General features: G+C 63.2%; 2 protein-coding genes and 1 non-coding gene across 14 annotated transcripts in view; 2 read left to right on the forward strand and 1 right to left on the reverse strand.

Annotated features, from left to right (window-relative positions):
- The window catches only part of CSNK1D (casein kinase 1 delta), a 40,079-nt gene extending 39,347 nt beyond the window's left edge, over window positions 1-732 (forward strand). For all 3 annotated transcript variants that reach the window (XM_023651716.2, XM_070226779.1, XM_023651717.1), the window contains exon 10: window positions 583-732. The gene's annotated coding sequence lies outside the window, so the exon portion shown is untranslated. The remainder of the gene's footprint in view (window positions 1-582) is intronic.
- Window positions 257-12,651, reverse strand: SLC16A3 (solute carrier family 16 member 3). 10 transcript variants are annotated; one of them, XM_023651616.2, is made up of 7 exons: window positions 12,468-12,595; window positions 9,189-9,334; window positions 4,898-5,054; window positions 3,549-3,796; window positions 2,893-3,036; window positions 1,819-2,577; window positions 257-1,033 (listed from the first exon to the last, which is right to left on the reverse strand). In XM_023651616.2, the coding sequence occupies exons 2-7, from the start codon at window positions 9,307-9,309 to the stop codon at window positions 771-773; spliced, it is 1,692 nt and encodes a 563-aa protein (XP_023507384.1). In that variant the 5' UTR covers window positions 9,310-9,334; window positions 12,468-12,595; the 3' UTR covers window positions 257-770. The 10 variants fall into 10 exon arrangements, with proteins under 10 accessions (XP_023507384.1, XP_070081784.1, XP_005597050.1 ...); XM_070225683.1 differs by lacking the exon at window positions 12,468-12,595 and adding an exon at window positions 11,845-11,949; XM_005596993.4 differs by lacking the exon at window positions 9,189-9,334 and having other exon boundaries at window positions 12,468-12,651.
- Window positions 4,192-4,334, forward strand: MIR9102 (microRNA mir-9102). Its single transcript, NR_128129.1, has one exon. It is a non-coding gene; the product is annotated as a microRNA mir-9102 (primary transcript).
- Window positions 12,652-16,165: the final 3,514 nt, after the last annotated feature.

The raw sequence follows: 16,165 nt of genomic DNA on the forward strand, positions 1-16,165 counted from the left end.
GTGCACACACCTTGTAGGGGCTCCCAGCAGGGGCCGCATCCTTGCAGCACGGTCAGGGCCCTTTGTGAATGCTCTGAGCTCTCTGGGGTCCAGCAAGGCAGGGTCTAGCCCAGCAGTGCTTAGAAAGCTGACAGGGCTGATGAGGACCAGAACCACTATGTAAAAATAACCAGGTTGTTGAGAAAGTGAGATTCGGGGTGAATGATCAGATCACTATCCCCACGGAGAACAAAACCCCTGCACCTCCTGGCAGACATTCCTTCCGAGAGTCTCCTCCCACACGCAGGTTTATTTCAGACCTTCCAGAACTGAAGAGAGGGAGGCCGTGTCCCCTAGAGGCTCAGAGAGGGGTCGGCTGGGGCATCACATGGGAGAGCAGGGCTGGACGGGCGCGGGGAGGGCCGACTTGGCAGTGCCCACCCCGCCAGCTGTCCCAGCCCTGCCCCTGATTAAAGTCATGTTGTCTCTGAAGTGGGGGTTTCTAGGTCCTTGAGTCCAGGTGGGCCCTGGGCTGCTCTGGGGTCAGCGGGCTGGGTTCCTGGTACAGACGGTTTGTAACCTCATGGCTTGGCTTCATCACAGATCTGCTTTGGAATGACACAGTTCCCACCCTGCCACCTCCCCCGAAAAACATTGATCAGGTGATGGTCAGCTGCCCAGGCAGCCAGCGCCCCACCGACAGCCCTGCCCAAGCTAGTCCTGTTTGTGAAATAAATATGAGCGTTGACAGTCTCCGTCCAGTTCCCTGCACCCCTGCTGGCCTCCTCGGCTCAAACGCTTGTTTCCGGGGTGTGAACGACCTCCCCATTTTTCTCAGGCTCTGCCTTCAGGAAGTGTTCCACCTCCCGTGAGTCCACTCTTACGTCTGCGTCTGGGGGGGGCTTGTGGTGTTCCTCCTCCTCCGCAGCCGCCTTGGGCCTCCTACCGATGCAGAAGAAGTTGCCCAACACCAGCACGAAGGAGGAGGTCACCACCTCGGCCCCTGCCAGGAGGAACACGTACTGGTAGACGTGCGTTGCATCCAGGAGCTTGCCTGCAGAGGGAACAGCGTCAGCTCTGGCCAGAGGCTTCCACTGAATCTCCCCCATGCCCCGTGGTGTCTGGGCATGGGTAACGCGTCCGCCACAGTCACTGGCTGCCTGCTTGGCAGTGCGCTACCAGGGACAGCCCAGGAAACTTGAGGCAGAGTTCTGGCCTGGCCCTCCCCCACCCTCTGGCAGCGCAGACCCAGAGGCTTAAACCAGAGTGACTTTGAGGAAGGTTTGGATCCTCGTGGGTACAGGTGGCAGAGTCTCGGGGTGGGGGCCTCGTCCAAGGCACCTGGGGGGATCCAGCCCCATTTCCCATTGCCGTAGGCCCGTGAAGGACCCCAGCACCCTGAGACAGTGAGGGTTTGGGCACCTCCCCACCCCTGCCCCCTGGACCCTTCTGTCAGGGAGAGGAGCCAGAGGGCCAAGGTGCAGCCCAGGTGCTCATGGGGTTCTGTGGGGGCGGCTACAGGGTCAGCTGGAGAGACCCAAACCCAGGTAAAGAGGCTTGGCTTGGGGCTTGGGCCAGGCTGCTTCCCTAGTCCCACCATTTTAAATTCCACTCCAGTGCTTGCTCAGCCTTCAAAAAGAAAGGCGAAAGTCCAACATGACGATAGCTGGCTCTTGCCTCACCCCAAAGGGGCGGCACCACAACTCTGCCCCAGGCCACCACTTGTCCCCAGGGCCAGGGGCAACACCTCCCCCCGACCCCCCCAGATTTGCACTTGCTTCTGACACCTGCTGATCTATGCTATGAAGTAGCAAGCCCCAGCTCTGCAACAGCACTCACCTCCCGACGGGGGCCCAATGAGCACGGCCACAGCCTCCAGCAGGAGCACAAGACCAATGGCACTGGAGAATTTGTGGGTGCCCACGATGGCCATGAGCACTTCAAACTGCAGGGCCCCCACCATGCCGTAGGAGATGCCGAAGAAGATGCAGAAGACCACCAGGCCACCGTAGTCACTGGCTGTGGATCCCGTGAGGTCGGTGAAGCCGTTGAAGAACATGGCAAAGCTGAAGAGGTAGACAGAGTAGGGCCGCACCTTCTTGAGCCCCGTGATGAAGCCAGCGGTGGGCCGGGCGAAGATGTCGATGAAGCCCAGGATGGTGAGCAGGAAGGCAGCCTGGGTATCGGGCACACCCAGGTCCTTGGCATAGCTCACCACGAACACAGGTGGCACAAAGAGCCCCAGCACCATGATGGAGGCGGCCACAGCGTAGATCACAAAGCCACGGTCCCTGAAGACACTCAGGTCCAGCAGCCGCCTGGATGGCCGCTGGGGCCCTGGCCTCGAACCTGGCTTGGGCGCCTCCAGGGGTCTCATGAGCGCAGCGCACACACAGCAGTTGAGCAGCAGGCCACCCAGGATGAGGAAGCCACCCCGCCAGCCGTAGTGGTCCTGCAGCAGCTGCCCCAGGGGGGACAGGGCGCACAGGAACACGGGGCTGCCCGCGGCTGCAAGCCCATTGGCCATGGGGCGCCGCTTGTTAAAGTAGCGGTTGAGCATGATGAGGGAGGGCTGGAAGTTGAGCGCCAAACCCAAGCCTGGAGGAGGGGTGTGCAGTTAGGTGTCACCCTGCCTGTCCAGCCCCCTGCCCTGCCTCTGGTTTTCCCAGGCACAGGCTCCAGCCTGAAGGGTTCTGTGTGTGTCTGATGGGGTCGATGTGAGGAGACCCAGTGTGTGTATAGAGCAGAGTCCCTGTCACTGACTGACGCCCAGGAGAGACAGAAGGGACTGAGGGACAGGACACCCCACAGCTGCCCACCCCTGGGAGGCCCTGCTCTGGGCATACTGCCCTGTTCTCCATCAACCTGAGTCACTGCCACCCAGCCACCATGGGCCGCCCTGCTCCCACTCACCGGTAATGACCCCCGTGGTGAGGTAGAGCTGGATGATGCTTCCGCAGAAGGACGCAGACACCATGCCCAGGGACGCCAGCAGGCCTCCTGCAAGCATGACGGGCCGGCAGCCAAAGCGATTCACACACACGCTGCAGAGCGGGCCTGGGAAGGACAGCAGCTGAGGGGCAGGGCCGAGTCCAGCCTCGCCCCACAATCACTGAGAGACCTGCCCCAGGCAGCGGGCCTGGGCTGGCCCTCCCCTCCCCGACACCCCATGCCCCAGCTCAGCAGACGCAGCAGGAGCACCGTGGACACCAGGTGCCCAGGGAGCATCACACTCGCCATCTTCCCAAGCAAAGCAGGCTTCAGCGGAAGTTCCCCATTAGTGGTCTCCTTTCTGGTTGGCCTGTGCAGGCAGCAAGAACTAACCATCTGTAAAACCTCGTTATCTGGACTGTGTACAACTGTGTGCAGATAGAGCCCATTTGGACAGGGTCCCAGACACCCTTGGCCAGTTTGGTCCTACAGGAGCCCCCAGAGGCCTAGACTGCAGATGGGGAGATGCGCTGGCCACCCTAGCCCTCTTGCCACGTGAGGCTCTTGACCCAAACTGAATGTGGTGAACTCCCAAAGGCGATCCCCCACCCCCTGCCCTGGGCATGATGGTCCCTCACCTGTCCCGTACAACATGGCCAGCAGGATGGAGGAGATCCAGGCTGTGTCACTGTAGCCGATCCCAAACTCACGTATGAGCTCCTTGAAGAAGACACTGACCGCCTTGGGGAAGGCGTACGAGAAGCCCGTGATGACAAAACAGCCCAAGAGGACGGCCCAGCCCCAGCCCCCATCCGGAGCCTTGATGCCAGTCGGGCCCTCGTCAACCACAGCCCCTCCCATGGCCAGGAGGGCTCGTTGCACGTCCCTGAGAAAGAGGAAGACAGGCTGACTAGGTTGTCAGGCCACCCAGCAGCGCAGGGACAGAGAGGCACCTAAGGGCTGGGCGCCCCTTTTTTCAGGCCTCAGCCCCCTGCAGGAGCCCAGCTGTAGGCCAGCTGGCTGCCCGTGCTACCCGAGAGCCCTGCCTCTGGCCCTCACCCACCTGGGGTGGCCAGCTGCAGCCTCCCCTCCAGCCCCCTCCGCCCTCCTCTGCGCAGGCCTGGCCTGCCCCCACACAGCTGGCTCTAAAGGGCAGTGGCTTTTTTGGGCTCAGTCAGGTCTCAGGTTACCTCCTGAAGAGGGCAGACCCCAGTGGCGAAAGCAGCCCGCCCTCCCCTGTGTCGGGAAGCAGCCTCCACTGCAGCGGGTTCTGGCAGCCAGCACTTCCCGTCCCCTCAGGCGATGAAGCAGGCCTCAGCGGGCGGGTTGCATCTGAGAGGGGACCTGGGGCCAATCTGGGGGTGCTGTCTCTTGGACCTAAATCTAGATGTGGCCAGCCTTGCTCTTGCACCCTGGGGAACCGGGCCTCTGATCCTGTCCACTCTGATCCCACTGCACCCTTAGGGAGAATCTGAAGAGAAGTTCTGCTGTGCCACGGACGGAGTAGGGGCAGTGGGGGGCAGCCAGACCAGGGAGTGGACAGCAGTACCACTGAGGAGGCAGGTGGGGAAGACGGGCCTTGGGGAGGAGAGCCCCCTAGGCAGGTGGGCACTAGGGCCAAGCCCAGGTGGAAGGCGCCTGCCTGCTGCTGGAGTCTAACCCTCTGGTGAGGGAATGGCGGGCTTCCATCCAGCCCCCTGGAGCAAACCATTCTGGCCCCAGGCTGCCAGGGCTGCCAAGGCGAGGAGGGAGCTGGCTGCACCCAATGCCAGCCCCAAACCCCGCAGCAGCCCAGGGTTGACTTCCCTCTTTTAAACCCCAGGAACTTAGCTCATCTGAGGCACAGTAACACGGAACACGGGGCTAGACTTCCAGCTGGAGACCCTTCCCTCCCCTTCCTTCTTCACCCCCACCCTCCAACTGAGGCTAGCTCTGGAAATGCCCTGATCCCAGAGGTCAGCCTGGGGGCCTGGTCCCCCCACCTCACCAGATAGAAGCTGTTCCAAGGAGAGAGTCTGCCTCCCGATGCAGGTGTGGGGAAGGGAGGACAGTCCTGAGAACTGGGGCTTGTTCAGTCCAGCCTGCTCCACTGCCCACAGAAGCACGGGTCTCTGCCCACCGGCGGTGCGCTGTAAACCAGCTCTCTGGGGGAAGAAAAAGCCCCGGTGTATAGCATCTGCCAACTCTGTGGTGTAAAGACTCCACCTGCGCTGATGCCTGAGGACTTCCTGACTCGGAGAGCCTGGTGCAGGCAAGCCTGGTGATGCCTGACAGCCCCCTTCCTATCGGCCCACCAGCCCGCCCACTCGGGTTTCATAATCTGTCCTGCTCCACCCCCTGCCCCTTTTCCTCAGTTCCTCCTTGACCTGGCACAGCCCCGCTGCATGGCCCATTTTCTGCATCTAAGGATACACGGAGGCTGGGACAGGACTCTGGAGTGAGGACAAGGGCCTCTGTGCCTGGGCGATCTGAGCACAGGTTCAGTGTGGAGGGCAAAGGAATGTGGAAAATGAGAACCCCTCTCCTAGCCTCCAGACAAGCCTTAGCGTCCTGGCCACAGGTGCTGTGCCCTCTGGGGGACCCTGATTCAGTGATCTGGGGGGGGGATCTGGGCTCTGAATCAGTAGTCTTGGGGGGATCTGGGCCCTAATTCAGTGATCTGGAGGGGGATCTGGGCCCTGATTCAGTAGTCTGGGGGTATCTGGGCTCTGAGTCAGTGATCTGAAGAGGGATTTGGGCTCGGATTCAGCAGGTGTGTGTGTACGAGGGTGTTTTTTAAAGGGGCTCCTAGATGATTCCAAGCAGTAGCTGCTGTCTGTGAGCACTACTGTTTGATGATCGGACCCCCAGGGGCCAGCTGGCTGTCAGGGTGATGACAAGGCAGACACAGCCCACTGGAGCAGAACAGTGGCCCTACCCCCTCCCTAGGCTGGGCCGGAGGTGTGCTGGTTCCCAGCTGGGCCAGGGCCACAGGCGCCACTTCGGGGTAGCGCAAGAGAAGCTCTTGCCTCTCCTGGTACCTAGACCCCAGTGTCTTCAGGCCCTGCCCACTGCTCTTTGCCCCGAGTGCTCGGAAGGCTCCTGGACTTCCGTGAGCAAGACGGGGGTTGTCTCTGAGGCCAAACGCTGAACAGCCGTCCAGGGGATACAGTTAGCCGAAAGGTACACTGGGTGCCCCAACCAAGGGAGCCCCCATCCTCCTACAAACATGTCCACAAACCAGTGACCTGGCACAGCCCCCCAGGTGGCCCATTTCTGCACCTAAGGCATACATAGGACCTGGGACAGGACCAGAGTGAGGACAAGGGCCTCTGTGCCTGGAGGATCTGAGCACAGGTCCCATGTAGTCCCACCCTTGTGGTCTCTCCTCCAGAGACCAGCCTCGACTGTGCAGCCATGTGCCTGAGCCCGGGATGAGACAAAGGGGCAAAATCATCCTTTGGCCAAAACACACGAGGGGCACCAAGGCAGATGTCCCTACCCACCTTACTGTTAAGTTTAAAAGGTCTCTAAGGTATGCACAGCAGGGTAACTTTAAAAAAAGCAAAAAACTAAAAAATATATATTTTAGGAATACAGTGTGATGCATTGACACTGTATAAGGTAGAAAGCACAGTTCTAAGGTAGAACCCCAGACCCAGGACACACGACAGGGGTCACGGTCATGGAGGCACTGAGGGGTTGGCTGTCCTCAGAATCCCAGCTTGTTTTCGGTTCTGGGCTCATTCATACACATTTATTGCACTTTTGAAAATAAATCAAGTGGGATGTGCTAAGGCCAAGGAGGGGAGTGTGTCTGGAACCGACAATTAGAAACAGGCCAACTCTGTATTATACCAAGGTCACAAAACAAACAGGGCCTCTCTCTCAGGTCTCCCTGCTGTGCCAGCCATGCCTGTCGCTCACAGGCGGAGCCCCAGCCTTCGAGGCTCCGTTCTCTGCTTGTCCGCTGCCTGCTGTGGCTGGGCCCTCCCTGGAGGCTCCCAAGGTCCCCAGGAGACAGACGCTGGCTGCCTGTGGGACATGGGGTGTCCCCTGAACTAGCATCTCAGAGGGTGAGGAGACAGCGGTGGGTGCCAAGGCTCAGAGGCCAGGAGGGTACAGCGTGTTCTGGAACCTGTGTTCTGGGCAAGTGGCTGCCATGTGAGGCTCACGTGGGGAGGGGCCCATCCTCTGTATCTGGACCAAGGCCCAGCATGGGCACTTCTCCCACCTACCCCGGAACCCCAGAGGCTCTTCAGACACTGCTTTCTCCCAGCTAACCCCTACCCTGGGGTGCCAGCCACATTGAAATGGCGCCCCCGCCCTGTTCGCCCCACCTTAAAGTGAAGTTTCTCAGCAAGGTTTCAGTTTGCCAGTGGGGGGTGGTGGGCAAGCAGGGAAGAAGGTAGGGGCTGCGGCTCTAGGTGTGGGGCAGAGGGATTCTGCCCAGCAGGGCTGTGCATGTGTTTGGGGGCAGGGGGTGTAAAGAAGGGGCTGGGATTTCCAAGAGCCAATCGGCCTCATCAACCCCTTCCACACTCGGGGAGGAGGGCCACCAAGGCACAGGCTGACTCATGTTCCAAGGAAAACCCTGCCCCTGCACAGGCCAGACGCAGGGTGGGAGGAGTGGCCCCCCTTGGGGGCTGTCAGGGACCCTCACTGCAGGGGGAGGCAGGGCCAGCAGGTCCGTGTTACATGCTGACCCGCTGGCCTTTCAGTGACATTTACCCTCCCAGGGAGGCATGCAAACCACGTCCCCAGCCCAGAAATAACCCGCCCTCTGGGCCTCAGAAAGCTGATCTCCCAGGTAGGGTGCGTGTGCCTGCTTCTGGGTCAGACGAGGCTCCAGGGGCTGCCCCCGAAGGTCCCGTCAAGGTCCCACAACCCCAGGCAGCTGAGAGCTGAGCAGAGGACGGCAGGAGGAGGAGTGTGCACAGGGCTCCCTAGGAATGACGTTCAGCAGACCACACATCTGAGAGTCCTCTGTGCCCTCCCAAATCGGGCCCTTGCAGCTGCTCCCTCATGGATCCACTGGCTGTCTGGGTGAGAGTCCCAGCTGGGGTCAGGACTCGGGACCTCATTCTCCTGCATCACCCCCTCTCACCAGTGCCCCCTTCTCTGCCTACACTCAGCCCAGCTTTGAATTCCATCTTGGTGTCCACAGTGCCCAGCCCTGCCAGCTCCACATCTCCACCTGGAGGGCTGGCACAGACCTTGCACAAACATGTTCCCAGTATGACTCCTCACACCCCCACCTCAGGGCCAGCCTCGGCCACCCTAACCCACATTCTGTAGGCCTCTCCCAGCTCCTGGGGCCCCCCTTCTGCCACTCTGCTCCAGCCCGCAGGCCCGCTGCCATCCCCAGTGCACCCTGGCATGCTCCCCCTTAGGCTTCTGTACTGGTGGTGCCCTCACCCACCTCGGCTCTGTGGTCCATCAGCCACTGGGTTCACTGTGGTGGCCCTGGGCCCTAGAGCCTGCAGCCTGTCCCAGAGGCTTAGTAGGTATGCCTTCCAGGGGAGGCTGGCCAGTTATCTAATGGACTTCCAGTCCTTGGAGGCCAGCTCTGGGTGGGCGGGGCGGGAAGGGGGCAATTACATTCCTTCCTGGACTCTTGTACCACCAGGCCTTGGAGACATGCCTGAGCAACAAGGAAACAGCCCCAGTGTGGCTAGCACCTGGCTCCTCTTGAGCCCCGAGGCCCCTGAAGCCCCGGGGCGGGCAGTGGACAAGAGGGTGCTGTGCCCTCAGGAGGAGGGGGGGCTCCCCGTTTCTTCCTTCCCCAAATGCCCCTGTTGTGCAAACAGGTCCAAGATGTCCTCCCCCACCAGGGGCACAGAAAGCACCACTGCTCAGAGCACCTGGCCTCTTCCCAGGCTGGGGGCAGGACCCCAGGTGCCCATTGCAGCACTGCCCCCACCTGTGTGCAGAACTGTGACTGGAGGGAGGTGCCTGGGATTTTTTCTGGGGACGTGGGAGGTGGGCACCGTTGTAGGGTCTGTCCCAGGCCTGCTAAGCACGACCTGGACCCTCTACCCCACCTGCACTGACCCCACAGCCCCCCAGTGCATGCCTGGTGTCCCAACAAGCTCCCCAGTGGGCTCACCTCTCCTTGCAGGGGCCAGCGAGGCAGAAACACTGGCCTCATTCGCCAGACTGGACAGTGTGCCCCAGAGCCAGCCCGTCGCTCTGAGTCATTCTGCCTTCCAAAACCATCCCCCATTGTGACAAGGAGGAGACCATGAGCAAGTGGCCCTGGGGACGTTTCTGGGCTTACCCTGTCAGAGCCCCCTCACCTGGAAGACTCCGAGGGCAATGAGGAGGGGCCAGGAGGCAGTGGAGGCTGGAGCAGGCCCCAGGCCCTCTCCTCCAGGCCTGGACCCTCCACTCTGCGTCCACGTGGCCACCTTGTCCCATTCCTCATCTCCCTGCAGCCAGTGCCCTAAGGTGAAGGCCAACAAGGGAGTCTCTGAGTCAGCAAGTCCCATGGCCAGGAGACGCCTCTCCCACCAACACCGGGGCTCCCAGCTCCCACCACGCCCCCACCCGGTCTGCGGGGGGGCAGGTGGGAGAGAGGGAGGTGGTTGCGGAGGATAGGAAGGCTGGGCGGGGAAGGAACCTGAGCTCAGAACCCTGAGCTCCACCCACCACGCCCCGCTTCCGGCTGGGCAGGTGGGGGTCGGCTCCCACCCGGCAGAGACGGGGTGGGGTGGGGTGGGGTGGGGTGGGGTGGGGGTGGGACGCGAGCACGCTCCGCCCGCCCCACCCCGGCCGCTCGCCTGGCCGCGGGACGTGGGGGACGTGACCGCGCCGAGGGAGGAGCCGCCGCCGTATTGCCTGGAGTAGGCGCCCTTCCCGTCCGCTACCGTAGTGGCCGGCGCGCGCGATCCACGCGTGGGGTCCCTGGGGGCAGCGAGTCCCGCCCGCACTGGGCTCCAGTGGACCCGCGCGCCGAAGGGAACCGTGCGGCCTCTCCCGACGCTCCCCTGGGGCGGGACTGGCTTTACTTTCCCTCTAGAGGGGCCGGGCCGAGTAGGCGCGGCTTGGGCTGGGAACGCTGACTGAAGACTCCGGGTCTCTGGGACCGGCGTCCCCGCGCGGCCCATTTCACAGATGAGGACTGAGGCCGGCACGTCTACCCTCGCCGAGGCGACGCCGTGAGCAGCCCTAGGCCCTGTGCGCTCCCGCCCCGCCCCTGCGTCCCGGCCCAGTGCCCGGTGCGCCTCAGGCCTGATCGGGAGGCGCCTCCGACGGACGGACGGATCGATCGTTCTGCGCAGCGTCTTCTCCACTTGCCACCTCCCAGAAGGGCCAGCCTGTGGCCCTGGGGTCGCCCTCCTAGGCTTCTCAGATCCAGGGGATGGCACTGGCCTTTCCCCTCCACACCAGCCAGGTCACTGTGGGGACCCGCCCTGGAATGAGTCTGGCCTGGCAGGGGGGACACGGCCTGGCAATGAGTGGGACCCCCTGGGCCCCCGTCCACACACACTCCCGGGCCGCTGCTCTGGGGAGCACGAACATCCCCTCGTTGCTTCCCCTCCAAACTGAAGTGTCCAGTTGGAGTCAGTGTTGCCTCCTGGGTGTCAGGCCCTGCCCAAGGTCACACGGGGTGGTTACAGAGCCTGCACTGGGACCAGGCTCCCAATGCCTACCCCAAGGTGTGTCCACACCACAGACTGCTGGGCAGGAAGGCTCCACACCTGCTTGGGCACTGCCACCAGTGCCCTCAGGGCCCCTCTGAGGACAGACGTCCCACGATGGGATCCAGTTCTCAATCACTGCTTGTCCCCAGGGGCCCAGTCCAACCTCCATGACACACTCATGCATCTGTCCCTGTCCCTCCCAGCACCCACCTGGCCTAGCAGACCCTGGAGCCTTCGGAATGATGCAGGGGACCCCTGGAACCCACCCATCCATTCAGCACCCACCCTTGCTCTTTGGCTTTAGACAAGCCCCTCAGGCCTGGGTGGCATGGGAGAGGGTCTGGCTGCCATCTGCTGTACCTCAGACCACCCAGCCTGGCCATGGTCATCACACAGTGTGATCCTGTCAGCCCAGGCACCTCCGGAAGTGCAGCTCAGCACCTCTAGGACAGAAAAGCATTCTGGCCCCTAGGCTGCCCCTTTGTCCCTCACCAGACTCCAGCTACCCTCAGTGGCCACTACCAGACTAACTGCTTCCCTTCCAGTCACATCCAGGTAGGTGAGTTATCAACCCACTTTTCAAGATAAATAAATTGAGGCTCTTGAGGCCCCAGCTGGTTTTCCCATGGGCTAGGGGTCTGAGAAGCGGGTGAAGCAAAGCCAGGGGTCCAGCCTGATCCGGAGGGGGCCCCCACCTCTCTGCCCCGGTTATGGGGTGGAAACCGTCGCCCGGAAACCGTCGCCCGAGGGCAGGTATGGGTTAGTGAGTGTACGGGCGGCAGCGAGAAGCGGGAGATGATGGAGAGGACTGCCGGCTGGAAACCGCCCCCCCGCCCCCCAATTAGCACCGCGGCCCTGAGCGCACGTGTTCCCACTCCCTTGGGGAGGGGGCCCGGGCCCGGCGGCAGTCCCACCAAATATAGCCCGCGCGCCCCGGCCGCCCGTCACAGACCGAGCTATTTATACCCGGGACCAACTCGGAAGCCGGGTGCAGTAGTCTTGGTCACAGCCCAGCCCCCGAGGGCCGCCCGACGGAAAGGCACCGGGGCCGGCCCGGGAAGGCGAGGTCGCGCATCCCGGGTCTGAGGGCACGAAAGGGTGCAGCTGGTTCCCCGGGGCCCCTCGATGGGGGCTGCTTGGAGTGGGGGGCTCGTCTGTGCCTCGGGCGCCCCAGGACCAGGAGAGTAAGGGGTGAGGGGGGCGGAAGCGCGGACCTCAGAGCTGCCACCACGCCGGGCGCGGACTCAGCGCCGGGGGCCGCGGAGGGTCCCGGCCCGAGGCCCGCGCCAAGCATCCGGGCCGCGCCTACCTGCCGCCGCTCGCCGCCGCGCGCTTCTGCCCGCCTCGCTGCCGGGCGCCGCGCCGGGGGCGACTCAGTTCTGGTCGCTCGCGCGGCACGTCCCCCGCGCACGTCACCGCCGCCTGGCGCCGCCCCTGCTCGCCCCGCCCGGACCCCGCGCCGCCGCGGAAGGGGCGCCCCTGGGGCTCCCGGACGGCGCGTCCCCAGGGCTCCCGCCGGGCCGAGGGACTCCTGCGCGGACCCCGGCCCGGAGACTTGTCTTCTTGCCCGGCCTGGCCCGCGCCCCCCGCGTCCTCGGACCGGCCCCCGGTCTCGCCTCGCCCTGGCGCTGGGTTGGGAGCCCCGGCGCTCAGCCCCCTCCCGCCCCTTCGTCTCCCCCTCCGTGGGCGCTCTCTTCCTTCCGCCCCAGCTCCGGTAGGAGCACGGCCGGGTCCCGAGTGCTCCGGGGCAAGGATCCCCTCGCCCCTCCACGCCCAGGCCGTGCCCTTTGACAAGTGGACGCGCTCACACCCACCCGCACCCCGTGCCGCGAGGTGTCCACGGACCCCGGGGGTTCCTGCCTCCCGGCTCGACTCTCAGGCCCACAGGCCTCCTTCCCCAGACCTCCCTGGGATCTGCGCCCCCATGCAAACCTCCACTTCCTCCCGGGTGCGAACGGTGGCAGCTTCTCCTGGCCTGGGGAGCGGGCCTGGCCCCCCTGAGCTGCCTGGGTGATCTTGGGCAAGGCTGTCATCCTCTCTGAACTTCCGTTTCCCCATGTGGCTTCGCGCGCCTTGCGAAGCCAAATAAAGCCTCTGCCCCCGGCCCTGCGCCTCTGCCCCTCCCTTCATTCGCCCAGAACCTCGCCGGCCCCCCAGGCGCTCCCTGATGGCACGCGGAGCCACACCCGCCCACGGGGGAGGGTTGATCCAGATGGGTCCTAGGCAGGGTGCTTGGAGCCTCATCTTTCTCATCTGCCACGTGGAAAGAGCTAAGGTTTGAGGAGGCTCCAGGGTGTGTGGCCTTTGGTGGCGGCCACCAGCCAGGACCACAGGAACACTTTCCATCTAACCAACTTCAAAATGACACCCCAAGTCTCCTGGGGCTGCAGGAGGCTGAGGCATTGGTAACTCTGACTTATCAGGAAGATCCCAGCTCCTCCAGGATGTGGGTGCAGAGTGAGCATCGGTGGAGGAGTAAGCCTTCCAGGGGCCTGTGGAGGGGAGCACATTAAAGAGCCGGGGCAGAATGGCAGTATTGGCCTCTTGGTCCAGAGTCCACCATCCAACTGCCTTCTGAGATGCCAAGACCACTGAGGCCTTCTGCTTTTTCTTTCGGATGGTTAGAGACCACCCCCCACCTGCCCCCTGTGAAAAGAGCCCTAGCACTCCTGGAGTCTGGGCCCAGTCTGGTCCCCCACCCCTGCCTTGGGCCTGACCACCCTCACCCCAAAATGTTGTGGAAATCGCCACCTAAGCATGCGCATGTGAGGGAATGGTGAGCAGAGCCCAAGCCTCCAGCACCGCTCGGGGGCTAAGGACTCCCTGGACGAAGACCCCACTTAGTAGGCGTGGACCCTGGGTGTCTCTGGGGCCTTTAGGGGACAGGGGGTCCCCACAGGGTCTCGGCAATCCAGCCCAGTCCTAAGTGGTACCCCCATCTGCCTGCACCAGCCAACACCGCTGGGCTTCCTCACCAGCTGTAGGTACACAAGGGTGGGTGGGCATCTGAGGAGGAGGTGAGGCCTCGCAGCACTTGGGTCAGGCCGGAGCCGCAGGAAGGAATCCTCCACCCATGGTGGTGCTTCCTGCCTCTGGCAGGGCAGGGCACGACCCTCCCCTCCCTCAAATTACTTAGATGCCCACCCTGCCCAGGGCAGGGTCCCTCCTGCTGCCACCTGGATGCCCCACCCCAGGTACTGAAGATTCCTCGTGGGTGAGACCTGTGCAGCCCTTGGCCCCTGACTCCCACCCCCACCCCACCCCCAAACCAAAGAGCCCAGAGTGACCAACAAGGGGAAACAGATAGGGCTGGGATGGCTGGGGTCTCCCCGCCGCCTCTCAGTCTCCCTAAGGCTAGACAGCTGGGTCTTCTTTGAGCTCCAAGACCTGGGAAGACCCTTATGCCCCAACCCAGTGATCTGAGGGAGTACCTCAGGTTTGGCCCTTGCCCCCCCCAGAAGGGGAGGAGCCCCAGGGTCCAGCTGGGAGAGCTGGGGGCAGTCATCCAGGGACACCGTGGTCCTGCAGGAGGCCGGTGGACAGGACAGTCCCCCAGACTCAGAGCCCCTCAGGCATGGTCTTCCGTGGGCGTGGGCCACCCAGAGCTGAGGAGGGACTCCCCACATCACATGGGCGTAGAGGGCAGACTGCTCAGGCACTGGCTTTCCAGTCCCCCCACCTGAGCAGAGCATTCTGGGGCGTGGCTCTGACTGGGGGTGGGGTGGAAGACCCGGAAGTGGGATGGCAGGTGGGCCCGTGTGGGAAACCAACTTGCTGATGATCAGAGGAAGGGTAAAGAAGGCTCACTTCAGGGCCTCGCCTGGGAGGGCCCTGCAGGGGAGGGCCGGGAGCCTCTGAGACCTGAGACCCTTGGCCCCACCTCTGAGGACTCTGGCATCCCCTTAACAGGGGCAGGTTGCCTCCCTACTTCTGAATGCTCAGCCTTCAGAAAGGCTCCATTGGGGTGCCTGGCACTGGGGGGCACCCCAGGCCCTGTGTCTGGACCCCAACTCTAGGTGGCCAGGCTCCGTTGTGCACACAGCCTCAGGGGGCACCTTCAGGTTTGAGTTGAGGTGCCTTCCAGAGGGGATCTGAGCAACCCCCACAGAGCTCCCCCTGGATGCTTCAGTCCCCTTTCCAGGGTCGGGAGCCCTGAGCAGACCAGGGAAGTTGTGAGTGCAATTCCGTGGTGCAGGGGAGACCAGGGGCACCCACCCCAGACCTGGCTCCAATGCCTGGTCCTCCGCAGTGGCCTGGGCCAGCCCCCAAGCCCAACTGCCCTTTTCTGAAAGGGAGGGGGTGGGTGACCTGGAGAGATGCAGCTGTCCCTGGTGAGAGGGTGGTTCCACCAGACTTCTCGGACCTGCTCCCGGCCTTGCCCTCCCTCACAGTCCACCACACTGCTGCCAGTGCCCCCACCTGCCCCGTCCTCCCCTCCGTCTCCTCAATTCCAGTTCCTAGAATTGTTGGAAGTCACAGCTGCAGGTCCCATCAGGCCCTGGAATGTGTTTTGAGGGGCTTCTAGGGCTATCCTCCACCACTCTCCTGCCGGCTGCAGCTCCTGGGGGCCACGCTCCACCGTCCCCAAGAGCATCCCCTGCAGAGGAGATGGGTGTGGAGGAGGTTGCATCACCTGCCTCTGGTCCGCGTCCCATCTCTGTTTTCCGTGTGCACCCAGACAGAGGATGGGAGCAAGGCTCCACCTCTATCTCTGAAAATGATCGTGAAAATCTGGAGAGACTTCCGAGGCCCAGGGAGGGTGGCAGCACAGGCCTCCTGCTCCCACCCAAGGCCAGATCCCAAGCGCTAGGAAGCCTTCCGGGACCTGATGGAACCATGCAGACCCCCCATCCTCGAGCCCTGAGAACCCCTCACTGGACTCCAGGCCACCCAGCTCTGCTGCGACCACTCCATGGACAGGATGGGGGCCAGGACTGGCTGGGCCTGGGGAAGAAAGCTGAGTCATGGGACAGCCATTCCAGCCAAGCCATGGTCCCCTGCCCTGGGGTCCTGGCTCCTTAGGGACCTGGTGGCACGACTGTCACAGCCAGTTCTCACTCTTACTCCACGCCTGCGGCCACACTTTCCCTGACTGCTGGATGGAGAAGCCACCCTTGCAGATGACTGAGGCCAGCGGGTGGTGGGGGGTGGCCGAGGACCCTCCCCCAGCGGGGACAGCCTGGCCCTTGCAATCAGTTCAGGCTCACAGAAAAATAAACATATTAACCCCTCAGTGGCCCAGGCGGTGGGCAGAGGCGGAAACAGGCTGCAGAGGCCAGACTCCTGCCCTGTCGGCCAGCCCAGCCTGACTCACCTGCACTCCCCACCCAGGGCGGGTGTTGGGCATGGGGGTGAGGGTCTGTGGAGGGTTGAGGGGTCTGTGCGGGGCTTGAGGTGTCTGTGGGGGGATGGGGGTTGTCCGTATGGAGTTTGGGGTGTCTGTGGAGGGGTTAGGGTGTCTGTGGGGGAGTGGTCAGTGCCTGTGAGGGTCGGTGCCTGTGGGGGAGTTGGGGTGTCTGTAGGCAGGTTGGGGTGTCTGTGGAGGGATTGGGGTGTCTGTGGGGGAGTTGAGGTGTGGGGTGGGAGCACGTTGGAGTGGCGGCCGGCTCTGGCTTGCCGGCTGGTGAGTG

Source organism: Equus caballus, chromosome 11 (assembly GCF_041296265.1).
Source record: "Equus caballus isolate H_3958 breed thoroughbred chromosome 11, TB-T2T, whole genome shotgun sequence".
Lineage (NCBI taxonomy): Eukaryota > Metazoa > Chordata > Mammalia > Perissodactyla > Equidae > Equus > Equus caballus.